Consider the following 13,429-nt stretch of genomic DNA (forward strand, 5'->3'; position numbering starts at 1 on the left):
AGAAAATCATAGTTAAGAGCTTAATGTCAAAGAATACACATCAGAAGAACAGGTAGGCCTTCATAAATTAAAGTATTGAATACAGGACAACACACACAAAATGCTGGTGGAACACAGCAGGCCAGGCAGCATCTATAAAGAGAAGCACTGTTGACGTTTCGGGCCGAGACCCTTCGTCAGGACTAACTGAAAGGAATAATGCCAAGAGATTTGAAAGTAGTGGGGGGAGGGGGAAATGCGAAAATGAATACAGGAATACAAGATATGAATACTGAATACAGGAGATGGGATATTATGTCTAAATTGTATAAGACAATTGTGAGGCCTAATTTGGAGTTTTGGCCACCAACATACAGGATAGATTTAAAAAAGGTTGAAAGAGTACAGAGAAAATTTACAAGGAAATTATTGGGCCTGGAGGACCTGAGTTATAAGGAAAGACTGAATAGGTTAGGACTTTATACATTGCAATATAAAAGATTCAGAGTAACTTTCCTGTAAAACCATGGGCTCTTAACTTGGTAAGCAGCCTCATGTGTGGCACCTTGTCAAAGGCCTTCTGAAAGTCTAAATATACAATATCCACTACATCCCCTTTATCTATCCTACTTGTAATCTCCTCAAAGTATTTCTACAGGTTCGTCAGGCAGGATTTTTCCTTAAGGAAACTACACTAACTTTGTACTGTCTTGCCCTGTGTCACCAAGTACTCCATCACCTCATCCTTAACAATTGACTCTAACTTCTTCCCAACCACTGAGGTCAGGCTAACTGGTCAGCTCCCTAATTGTCTCCAGTTCATTACACCCAATCCAGTATAGTTGATCCCCTAGTAGGCTCAATGACAAACTGCTCTAAAAAGCCATCTCTTAGGCAGTCAACAAACTTACTCTCTTGAGATCCATTACCAACCTGATTTTCCCAATCGACCTGCATGTTAAAATCTCCCATGGCTACCATAACATTGCCCTTTTGACTTGCCTGTTGTAACCTGTGGTCCACCTCCCAGCCACTGTTGGGAGGCCTGTATATAACTGCCATCAACGTCCTTTTACCCTTGCAGTTTCTTAACTCAACCCACAAGGATTCAATATCTTCTGATCCTATGTCACATCTTTCTCCTCATTTGATGCCATTCTTTACCAGTAGAGCCACACCACCCCCTCTGCCTACCTTCCTATCCCTCCGATACAATGTGTAACCTTGGACATTCAGCTCCCAACTACAACCATCCTTCAGCCATGATTCGATGATAGTCACAACATCATACCTGGCAATCTGCAATATTGTAACAAGATTATCCACCTTATTTCTTATACTATGTGCATTTGGATACAACACCTTGAGTACCATATTTTGATTAAGTATTCTGTTTATGCTATATAATTAGGTTACATTAATGATTATACAGATTATAATTAACTTTGAAATTCTTGGAATTAACATTTAAATATAAATCTTGGAATAATTACCAAGGGATTTGGAAATTAGAGCTTGTAGTCTTTGTGTTTCTAGTGCTCATACTACAGACTAGATCTAGTACCAAAAACACTCATTTCTAACTAAGTATTGTCGTGTTTGATCCAGCCTCTAGGTATCCTGTCAATCCTGGAAGAGGAATGCATGTTCCCAAAAGCCACAGACATGTCGTTCAAAGCCAAGCTATATGACAATCACCTTGGCAAATCTCCCAATCTGCAGAAACCACGGCCAGACAAAAAACGCAAATATGAGGCTCACTTCGAGCTGGTTCATTATGCCGGTGTGGTAAGTTAGTCATTTTGTACAAAAGCATGATTATAGATGTGAAAAAATTATACTGCCATGCATTACACTGATGTAACAGTATCTGAGAGGAAATGAGTGAGGTCAAGAAGGTTCAGGGCCACACGTTTCTTTAAATATGGAAGGTTAAATGAGCAAGAAACCTGGAATGTCAATGGACATTGAGGGTTGGATAAAGATAATGGAAGCATATCTCAGGTGTAGAGTATAGAATATTATAATGATATAAACTGATCCAAGGTTTTGGCCAAAAGGGTCAGAATTAATCTACAGTTCAAGTTTATTGTCATCTGACTGTACATATATTCAACCAAATGAAACAATGTTCCTCTGGACCGCAGTGGATCCACAAAACATATATCACATACAGCACATAAAATAAAATATTATCACAAATAAGTTAATAAAATTTAATTCAAATGCATGTGAAGTGTGCAGCATGGATAAACAGTAAACAGCTTGCTGTCCTTGAGATGAGACCTCAGTGTTAGCAGGGTATTTATTAGTCTCACAGCCTGAGGGAAGAAATTTAGCCAATCTGACAGATGGAGGGGAAGGGATTAATCAAATGTAGTCATCATGGTACTGTTAGAGGGAGATCCTGTTTGAACACGTTGTTTGGAGATGTAACAAGGTGTATTGGTGTAGCTGACATGGACTTCAGTAAGGTCTTGACAAGGCTACATGGGAGACCGAAACAAAATGTTAGAGCATACGAATCCAAAGCAAGTTTGCAAATTGCAAATTTAAAAAGGCAATAGAGTTGTGCAGCACAGAAATAGGCCCTTCAGCCCAACACATCATGCCAGCCTTTTATATATATATTTATATCTACATAAAATTTATCTATTTGGAGGAACAACACAGAACAGGCCATTCGAGCTGCACCACCCAACAATCCCCAACTTAACTCTAGCCTAATCACAGGACAACTCTCAATGAACAACTAACCTACTAAACTGTACATCTTTGGACTGTGGGAGGAAACCAGAGCACCTGGAGAAGACCCATGCATTCCACGGGGAGAATGTACAAACTCCTCACAGGTGACATTGGAATTGAATTCCACCTTCAGACATCCTAAGCTATAATAGCCTCACATTAACCTCTATGCTACCGTGGTGCTAATTTTTTTGGGTCATCCACACTAAACCTACTTGCCTGCATTAGGTCCGTAAATTTCTCTGCCTGCCCAACTAGCTGTTAAGCATAGTAAAATGAGATGCTATGCCTGTTACTTTAAGCTTCTTCCTCTGCTATGCTAATCTTCATTGCTGATGTACATCTCTCTCCATGGGTGTTAAAGGCAACAACTAATTTGGATTTCCTGTAGGTTCCCTACAACATTATCGGGTGGCTTAATAAAAACAAGGACCCATTGAATGAAACTGTGGTGGCAGTGTTTCAGAAATCCTCCAACAAGCTGTTAGCAGCATTGTATGAAAACTACGTCGGTGCTGATGCAGGTAAATTATTCTCAACTTGCTGTTATCTAAATTGATGTTTGTACTGCCCATTTCAGGAAACTTTTCAATACTTTGTTCTCGCAATAGAATCCTGGCTTCAAATTCTTGTCTTTTCTATAAAATTACTCCTACCACGTACCTGACACCCATCCCAAATTTCAGTCCTTGCCCTCAATCCTGATTTCAAAGTCAGGTAGAATTTACTGGTGTAGTATTTCCTTATCCTTCCTTCTTTGGTTGTAGTGATTGTGAATTAGGGAGAGGTTGTAAGCACACATCTGCCAACACAGATGCCTTGTGCAGGAAGGCACAGAGTTGATGCACCATCAATAACTCACGCTGAGACTTAGGAAGTGAGATATCGGCTTTTATTGACTGAAGAACAACACTACATCTTGGGAAAATGAGGGAGAGCAGCAGACCACAGTCGCCTTTATACAGGGGTCTGTGGGAGGAGCCACAGGAGCAGTCAGCAGGGTCTGTGGGAGGAGCCACAGGAGCAGTCAGACAGGTATATCTAGTTCACCACAAGAGTCGACTGTACTTCCTTAGAAGGTTGGCGTCATTCAATGTCTGTAGTGAGATGCTGAAGATGTTCTATAGGTCAGTTGTGGAGAGTGCCCTCTTCTTTGTGGTGGCGTGTTGGGGAGGAAGCATTAAGAAGAGGGACGCCTCACGTCTTAATAAGCTGGTAAGGAAGGCGGGCTCTGTCGTGGGCAAAGTACTGGAGAGTTTAACATCGGTAGCTGAGCGAAGGGCGCTGAGTAGGCTACGGTCAATTATGGAAAACTCTGAACATCCTCTACATAGCACCATCCAGAGACAGAGAAGCAGTTTCAGCGACAGGTTACTATCGATGCAATGCTCCTCAGACAGGATGAAGAGGTCAATACTCCCCAATGCCATTAGGCTTTACAATTCAACCGCCAGGACTTAAGAACTTTTTAAAAGCTATTATTAATGCTTTTTGAGATAGTGATTTAGATGCATATCATATTTTTTACTGAGTTAAGTATTGTATGTAATTAGTTTTGCTACAACAAGTGTATGGGACATTGGAAAAAAAAGTTGAATTTCCCCATGGGGATGAATAAAGTATCTATCTATCTATCTATCTTTGACAAATAACTGCAGTGTATTTCATGGATAGTATGAAATATAGCCACAATGTGGAAATGCTGGAGGGAGGTGAGTGTTTCCGATAGTGGATTAAGTGCCAGTAAAGTAGACTGCTTTGGGGAGGGGGCAGGATGAACAGAATAAATGGCCATAATAGGTTGAAAAGGGAGCAGGCTTGATCAAATGGACTAATCCTACTCCTATATGCTATGTCAGGAATGGCATTGAATTTCTGAAACGTGTTGAAGCCCCAGTTTTCCAATGAGTGGGAAGTATTTCATTACACTTCAAAAGCAGATTTTGAAGATGGTGGTAACACACAAAATGCTGGAGGAATTCAGCAGGCCAGGCAACATCTATGGAAAAAAAGTACAGTGGACATTTCAGGCTGAGATGCTTTGGTAGGACTGGAGGAAAAAAGATGAGTAGATTTAAAAGAAGGGGGAGGGGTGAAGTAGAGAGCTGGGAAGTTGTTTGCTGAAAGAGATACAGGGCTGGAGAAGGGGGAGTCTGATAGGAGGAAACAAGGCTAAGAAAGAAAGAAAAGTTGGGAGGAGCACCAGAGGGAGGCAAATGGCAGGCAAGGAGAGGAGGTGAGAGAGGGAAATGGATGTTAAATGTACGTATTGAAACCTATTGAGGGGATGGGGAATGGTGAAGGAGAGAGGAATGGGCCATTACTGAAAGTTTGAGGAAACAATGTTCATGCCATCAGGTTGGAGGCTACCCAGACGGAATATTAGGTGTTGATTCTCCAACCTGAGTGTGGCTTCATCACAACAGTAGAGGGAAGCCATGGATTGACATATTGGAATGGGAATGGGAAGTGGAATTAAAATGGGTGGCCACTGGAAGATCCCACTTGTTCTAGTGGACGGAGCTTGGGTGCTCGGCAAAGCGGTCTCCCAATCTACATCGGGTCTTACCAATACACAAGAGGCCACACTTGGAGCACGGGACACAGTAAATGACCCCAATAGACTCAAAGGTGAAGTGTCTCATCACTTGGAAGGACTGTTTGGGGCCCTGAATGGTAGTGAGGGAGGAGGCGTAGGGGCAGGTGTAGCACTTGTTTTGCTTGTAAGGATAAGTGCCAGGAGGGAGATCAGTAGGGAGGGATGAATGGACAAGGGAGTTGCATAGGAAGCAATCCCTGTGGAAAGCAGAAGGTGGGGGGGGGTGGGGTGGGGGGAGATGTGCTTGGTGGTGGGATCCCATTGGAGATGGTGGAAGTTTCAGAGAATTATGACCACCAACTCAAGCTGCAAGTTAATCTTTAGGAAATACTGTGGTGAATATCTGGACAAATAAAATTACAACATCTCAAGAGCATTGGTACAGGTGCTTGGGTAGGAAAATACAGGCAACTGCAATTAACATGAGAATCCAGGTCAGCATTGGTGAGATGGGACAAGAAGGTGCATCCATTTCTGTGCTCAGTTTCTTTGATTACACTGCACAATAGTCACTGTGTCGGTGTGTCAATTTCACTCTTGAGCTACGAGCTACACCTTTTGATCACATCAGCAAATTCCTCTGTGACCACAATTGATTCTGGAATATGAATGGTGCTTTCTGATTTTCATCTGCTGGATATTTTAGAGTTTCTCTTTTTATTCCAGCCCAGGAGCAGAGCAAGTCAGGAGCAAAAGAAAAGCGGAAGAAGGCTGCCTCTTTCCAGACTGTCTCCCAGTTACATAAGGTAAGATTCATCTCTACCTACTATCCGGTTTCAAAGTGGCCTTTTGAAAACATGCTATTCTCCTCAAATGTGGTCAGTTGTAATCTCTTATGCCACTGCTAGCATGTAGACCTCTTCCCAGAGTGTGTCAACACATTCCTTTGATAATATGAACAATTTGCAAGTGCTTGATTATATGCCACTTTAGATTTTAAACTGAGAATGATCCAGCCATCAGTGACACAGACACAGTGACAAAGTCAAATTAAATTTCCGTATCTAATTGACTGAAATTGTGAAGCACCCTCACTGTTCACATAGAAAGATGCAGATTGCCTAAAAACAGTTAGCACTTTGAGTGTTTATTTTGTACAGCTTCTCAATATAAAGTCTCTTACATCTAACAATTCGACATTTCATAAGTTGTAAATTCCTCAACATGTAAAACAAGATTGAAAGCACTTTTGTGAAGTTATAAACTTCAATATGCTACTGAGCATTATGTCCAAAGCATTAATTGACAGAACACGTTCTATACAAGCAAGCGACACACACAAAATGGTGGAATGCAGCAGGCCAGGCAGCATCTATAGGAAGAAACAATGTTGACGTTTTGGGCCAAGACCCTTTGTCAGGACTAACTGGAAGAAAAGATAATAAGAGATTTGAAAGTAGGAGGGGGAGGGGGAAATCCAAAATGATAAGAGAAGACCGGCAGGGGTGGGGTGAAGCCAAGAGCTGGAAAGGTATTGGCAAAAGGGATATAGAGCTGGAGAAGGGAAAGGATCATGGGACAGGAGGCCTAGGGAGAAAGAACAGGGGAGGGGAACACCAGAGGGAGATGGAGAACAGGCAAAGAGTGATGGTCAGAGAGAGAGAGAGAGACAGAAAAGGGGGGGAATAAATAAATCAGGGATGGGGGAGGAGGGGCATTAACAGAAATGAGAGAAGTCAATGTTCATGCCATCAGGTTGGAGGCTACCCAGCCGGTATATAAGGTGTTGTTCCTCCAACCTGAGTGTGGCTTCATCTTTCCCTTCTCCAGCTCTGTATCTCTTTTGCCAATCACCTTTCCAGCTCTTGGCTTCACCCTACCCCCACCAGTCTTCTCCTATCATTTTGGATCTCCCCCTCCCCCTCCTACTTTCAAATCTCTTACTATCTTTTCTTTCAGTTAGTCCTGACGAAGGGTCTCGGCCCAAAATGTCGACATTGTTTCTTCCTATAGACGCTGCCTGGCCTGCTGTGTTCCACCAGCATTTTGTGTGTGTTGCTTGAATTTCCAGCATCTGCAGATTTCCTCGTCTATACAAGCAAACTGGTTTATCCTTCAGAGTGGGGAAGTGCACTGGGAGCCGAATAAGGATGGGGTTGGAGAATTGGTGGAGAGATAGCATAGGGGATCCCAAGGGAAAGAGGAAAAGGAAGGTCTGGGTGGAATGTGGGGAATGTTCAGTGAGGGAGCTGCTAGGAAGATCATTTAGACCATAAGACATAGGTGCAGAATTAGGCCATTGAACCTGCTCAGCCATTTCATCATGGCTGATCCATTTCTCTCTCAACCCTATTCTCCTGTTTTATAATCTTTCACACCATGACTAATCAAGAACATATCAACCTCCACCTTAAATACACCCAGCTACCTGTGGCAAATTCTTCCTCATCTCACTCTATTTTGAGGCTATGTCGAGACTCATCCACCAAAGTAAACATCCACTCTATCTAGGCCTTTCAACATTTGATAGGTCTCGGTGAGATCCCCCTCATTCTTCTAAATTCCAGAAAACACAGGCTCAGAGCCTTCAATTACTACTCATACTTTAACCCTTTCGTTCCCAGAACCAGTTTTGTGAATCTCCTCTGAACCCTCTCCAATGTCAGCACATTCTTTCTTTAAATAAGGGGTTCGAAACTGCTCACTATACTCCAAGTGAGGCCTCACCCATGCCTTATACAGCCTCAATAATATATCTTTGCTCTTATATTCTAGTCCTCCTAAAATGAACCTAACATCACATTTGCCTTCCTCACCAGTGATTCTACCTCCAGATTAACCTATAGGGAATTCTGCACAGGGACTCCCAAATCTCTTCGCACTCTGGATTTTTGAATTTTCTCCCCATTTAGAAAACAGTCTATGCTTTTATTCCTTCTACCAGAGTGCACGATGACATACTTCCTGACACTGTATTCCGTCTGCACCTCTTTGCCTATTCTCCTAATCTGTCTAAGTCCTTCTGCAGCCTCTCTACTTCATCAATACTACCAGCCCCTCCACCTATCTTCATATCATCCATAAACCTGGCCACAAAGCCATCGATTTTATCATCCAGATCATTGACATATAACGTAAAAAGAAGCAATCCCAACACAGACTCCTGCGGCACACCACAAGTCACCAGCAGCCAATCTGAAAAGGATCCCTTTATACCCACTCTCTCAATGCTCTATTCATACTAGTATCTTTCCTATAATTTAAAAAGCCTGTGGAGATTATTAGGGAGGTCAGGTAGATGGAAGGAGAGATGCCAAGAAACTCATGTAGAAAGAGATGCAATTAAATATGAGGACATCGGTGGGGTGGGATAGAGAATTAATCAACTGTACTGATAATTAATAGACATTGTGGTGTGAGATGGATGCTTGAATACCCTGTTGCAGCCTATGTTGGTGCAGGCCTTTACCTAATACCTGATCAGGTTTCAGACCTGCTGTTTTAGTGTTTGAAGCCCACACATTTCTAAGCTGCATATACTGTGTAAAATTTTGCTTAGGTGATGTGAGTCAAATTTTGATTTCACTGTGTATGCCCTGTGTCGTCCATGCACACATATATCAAGGAACAATACCAATGGTCTGGAAGTGCAATACTTGTGGATAAAGTAATATAGTTGGGTTTTTAGAACATCCTTTCACTTGCACCATATGACAGAAATTTTTGCCTCAGTTCTTTGTTTTGGGTTCCCAGGTCATTATGGTATTTGCTTTGTTAGATTGTTGAATTATTGAATTGACATTATCAAAAAGCTTCTCAAATTCTCTAAATTTATTAACGTTTGAGGGTGAATCGGAAACTGACAACTCTGATTCTTGAGGAGTCTGTCAGGGTTTCTGTTTAATATGTATTTCTTAACAAATGTAGATATATTATGGAGACATCTAGACAAAGCAAGAGATAATAGATTAGCTTTATTTATCATACGAAACATACAGTGAAATGTGTTGTTTGCATCAAGGATGTGCTTGGCAGCCTGAAGTGTCACTACACTTCCGGCAGCAACATGGCATGCCTACGACTTACTAATTCTAACCTGTACGTGGGAGGTCACGGGGAGAACGTACAAACTGCGGCAGGAATTGAACCCTGATCTTACAGCTGGTCCCTATTTGCAAAATAGTAAAGGGCACAGAATTCAGGTTTTTCCTGATGAGTCTGAAATGAGATCTAGGTTTGACATTCTGCTTTCCATATATGAAGACTTACTTTTGATCAAATTTTAGTTTACATCAAGCAAAGTCAATCGTCACATGTCAAACATTGTCAGTCACTATAGTTAGATATAAAGTAAACTCCTTTAAACTTACTACATAATGGTTCATATCCCCCCCCCCCCCCACCTAATGGCTATCACGCCCCACTACACTGGAATCATTTGTTCCTTTACCCACACCATTGTTCTCCAAGTGAGATTTCATGTAAATTTTGTTTAGCTATAGTTGCTCTCAATTCTATATTCAAGTCATCAAATACTGGTTTGGGGTTGGCTCAGATCTCTTTATTATTTCCATCCACTCACTGGACTGAGAAAGAAAGAAAGAACTGATAACTGCACACCTGTTATGACCTCAGAACTTTACAGCCACTGAAGTTTGTTTAAAGCAGGGATTCCCAACCTTTTTTATGCCACAGACCCCCTGGTTTAAAGTGTAACCATTACTGCAATGCAAGACCAGGGGATCTTCACAATATTAAGTCTGAATTTAGATTACAGTATCCCTAAAAGAATAGAAATGGCGAGTTTCTATCAATGATTCCTTTATTGTAAATTGGTCTCTGTACAATTAAAGAACAATTCTTCAGATGCTAGAGTTATCACATTGTTTGTATCTACAGACAGCTGCCGGTGGGCTATTTCTGAATTCAGAGCCCCAAACCCTATCTTAGTCAGCATATAATCACCTTGGAACCATACTGACAATTCCAAGAGAGAGAAGATGGGTTAAGCATTTTACTAATTGGGACCAACACCACCCTCTTGTTTAGGCTTCTAGGGTTGAGAGGGAATATGAGAATATTGGGGACGTCAGGTTTCTGGATGGCTGAGATGAAATGGCCCAATAGCTTCCAATGTCTCAACTGATCACGCGATTTCTTTCTGAGCTGTCGAGATCAAGGTGGTTAAGACTTGCAGTGATGTTTAGCTGATTGATGAATGAACATCACTTTAAGTCTGTGCTATCTTTCTACTCACAATCTGCTGAAGAGTAGAATGTGGTAAGTATGGAAAGAGCTATTGAGGAAAATCATGAGTCTCATCCCTGATCTGACTTCCCCAAACACCCAGAGGGTGCTGATCAAACAGAGCTTTATTCCCTCAGCAATCTTCATTTATCTCCTGTTAAACAGAGGGAATCACCTTTAACCAGATGTAAGTCTATAATAACCAGACTGACTGGCAGTAACCAGAGTGATGTCCCACATAACTGAAGAGAATAGGTGTTCAACCAGAGGGTGTGGTGGTAACGCAGTGATTAATTTAACAGAGCGGTAACCAGCCACTGGGACTAACAATCCAGGGGATTCACTTCAAATCCCATCATTGCTGATGTGAAATTTCAATTCTGTTACTAATTTGTAATAAAAAAATAATTAGTCTGGATGTGATGAGGAACAAAATACCAGATTAAAAGGAAAATCCAGCTTGTTCGTAAATGGGGAGGAACTCTGGTGTCCTTTTTTTGTCTAGTTTATATGTGACTCTAGACCCACCAGTGGACTCGATCCTGAAATGGCCAAACTTCTTTGTTCACAATATCTGAGGATATGAAAGATGAATACAACTGTTAGAATTCCCCTGGTAACCAGAGGGAAGTATGTCCAGTACTCGTACTAGATACGCCACAGCACTAGCATGATTTAATGTCAACGTCGGGGTCAGCATGTGAGTAAGTTTGGGGAAGCACTACTTGAATTTCTTGTGAGAAAGGCTGATTATTGGAAATGGAATCAGCCAATATCTACTAATGTAGAACAGATTGGATTAATAAGGTTATTTTTTTATTGTCTCAGGAGAACCTCAACAAGCTGATGACTAACTTGCGATCAACACAGCCTCATTTTGTGCGCTGTATTATTCCCAATGAAACCAAGACACCGGGTAGGCAACATGTTTCCAGCACCACTGTTGCATTCCAAGCTTGATGCTGTTGATGTATAATATCAAAACCTAATCGAGGCCCACGTTAGTGAAATTACTCTCCAACTATCTTCCAAATATATTGGTGAATGTGTGTCTATAGAAGGGGGTTACAGGCCAAAACTCTTATTGCAACAGGGCTCCTGATCAAGGGTGTCAGCCCAAAATGTGAACTGTTTATTGCCTTCCACAGATTCTGCCTGATTTGCTGAGTTTCTTCAACATTTTGTGTGTTGCTCTGGATTTCCAGCATCTGCAGAATCTCTTGTGTTTCCTTACTTCCATCTGTCTTCTCCCTGCTCTCTGTATTTTTATTGTTCCCCATTTCACTTGGCCAAGTTCTCTCTCTCTCTCTCACACAAACACACACACACACACACACACAGACACACACACACACACACACACACACACAGAGACACACACACACACACACACACAGAGACACACACACACAGAGACACACACACACACACACACACACACACACAGATGCAAACACAGACGCACACACACACACATGCACGCACACAGACAGACACGCACGCACGCACAGACGCACACACGCATGCAGACGCATGCAGACGCACGCACACACACACACACACACACACACAATCCTATCTAAGGTAGTTTTTAAAAGGGATAAGGATAGTCAGAATTTAGGTCATGAACTGGGAGCAGACTGATTTCAGTATCATACGACAGCAGCTGGCAAAACTAGACAGGGACCATTGCATCCAACAGCGGGAGACATGCTAAATTGATGAGAGTTCATGGTGAAAGGTAAGGACAAGAAACTGTGGATGTAAATGGATATCAAGGGCTGGATAAAGGGTAAAAGAAAGTTTATAGGAGGCATAGGGAACAGAGGGAAAGGTGGTCTTTGAAAAGTATTGAGTCTTAAATGAATAAAAGGAAATATTGGCTATTTTCATTTGTTCATTATATGCTGTGTTATAATTGGATGTTTTAGTCATCTTGAAAGTGGGTAACTCAACAGGTCTTGAAGAGATGTATCCCAGGCTGCTATGGGAGGCAAGGGAAGACATTAATGGGGCCTTGACAGGTTGTTACATCTTTGTTGGCCACAGGGGAGGTGCCAGATGATTGGAGAACAACAAAAATTGAAAAGGGTCGCTGCGGATAAGCCAATATTTACAGGCCTGTGAACTTAATATAACTATACAAGAATTTGAGAGACAGAATTAATCTGCACTTGGAAAGGGAAAGGATAGTCAAAGATTGTCTGCATGGTTTTGTTAGGGGAGATCTAATTTTAAAGTGTCATATCCTGGGGGAAAAAGACTGTTATGATCCATCTTACTATAACCCTCTGTAAGATCACCCCTCAGCCTCCTTAACTCAAGGAAGACATTCCCAGCCTATCAAGTCTCACCCCATAATTTAATCCCTTGTGTCCCGGAAATGCCTTTGTAATGATTTTTCTGACTCTTTCAACGGTGCAGTGAGCAGAACTGCACACAGTACTCCAGTTTCAGTCTGACCGATTCCCTAACCCACTTCAACGTGATGTCCCAACTCATGGTCTCATCTGATGAAGGCAAGCAAACATATGTCTTCTTCACTGTGTTGCCTATCTATGCAGCCATTTTCTAAGGTCTAAGCTATCTTGGTTCTGCAACACTCCATAGGCCCTGTCTTTCACTGTGCAAGTCCTGAATGAAGATTTGAAGTAAAGTTTGCCTGCCAGCTTAGTGTAATAGAGTCATAGAAGAGTGCAGCACAGAAATGGGCCCTTCCACCCATCTAGTCCATGACAAACTATTTAAACTGCCTACCCTCATCGACCTGCACCGATCACAATCCATACCCCTACCATTCATGTATCTATCCAAACTTTGCTTAAACATTGAAATTGTGCTTGCATGCACTATCTGTGCCAGTAGCTCAATCCACACTCTCATGACCCTTTGAGTGAAGAAGTTTCTTCTCATGTT

At 41.9% G+C, this 13,429-nt stretch overlaps 1 protein-coding gene across 1 annotated transcript in view; it reads left to right on the forward strand.

Moving 5' to 3' along the window:
- Nucleotides 1-13,429, forward strand: part of LOC140736306 (myosin-7-like) — a 109,113-nt gene that overhangs the window by 36,832 nt on the left and 58,852 nt on the right. Inside the window, exons 16-19 of the mRNA XM_073062297.1 lie at nt 1,588-1,767; nt 3,119-3,251; nt 5,993-6,072; nt 11,342-11,429. Coding sequence (XP_072918398.1) covers nt 1,588-1,767; nt 3,119-3,251; nt 5,993-6,072; nt 11,342-11,429 — 481 coding nt within the window. The remainder of the gene's footprint in view (nt 1-1,587; nt 1,768-3,118; nt 3,252-5,992; nt 6,073-11,341; nt 11,430-13,429) is intronic.

Source organism: Hemitrygon akajei, chromosome 11, assembly GCF_048418815.1.
Source record: "Hemitrygon akajei chromosome 11, sHemAka1.3, whole genome shotgun sequence".
In the NCBI taxonomy this organism is placed as follows: Eukaryota; Metazoa; Chordata; class Chondrichthyes; order Myliobatiformes; family Dasyatidae; genus Hemitrygon; species Hemitrygon akajei.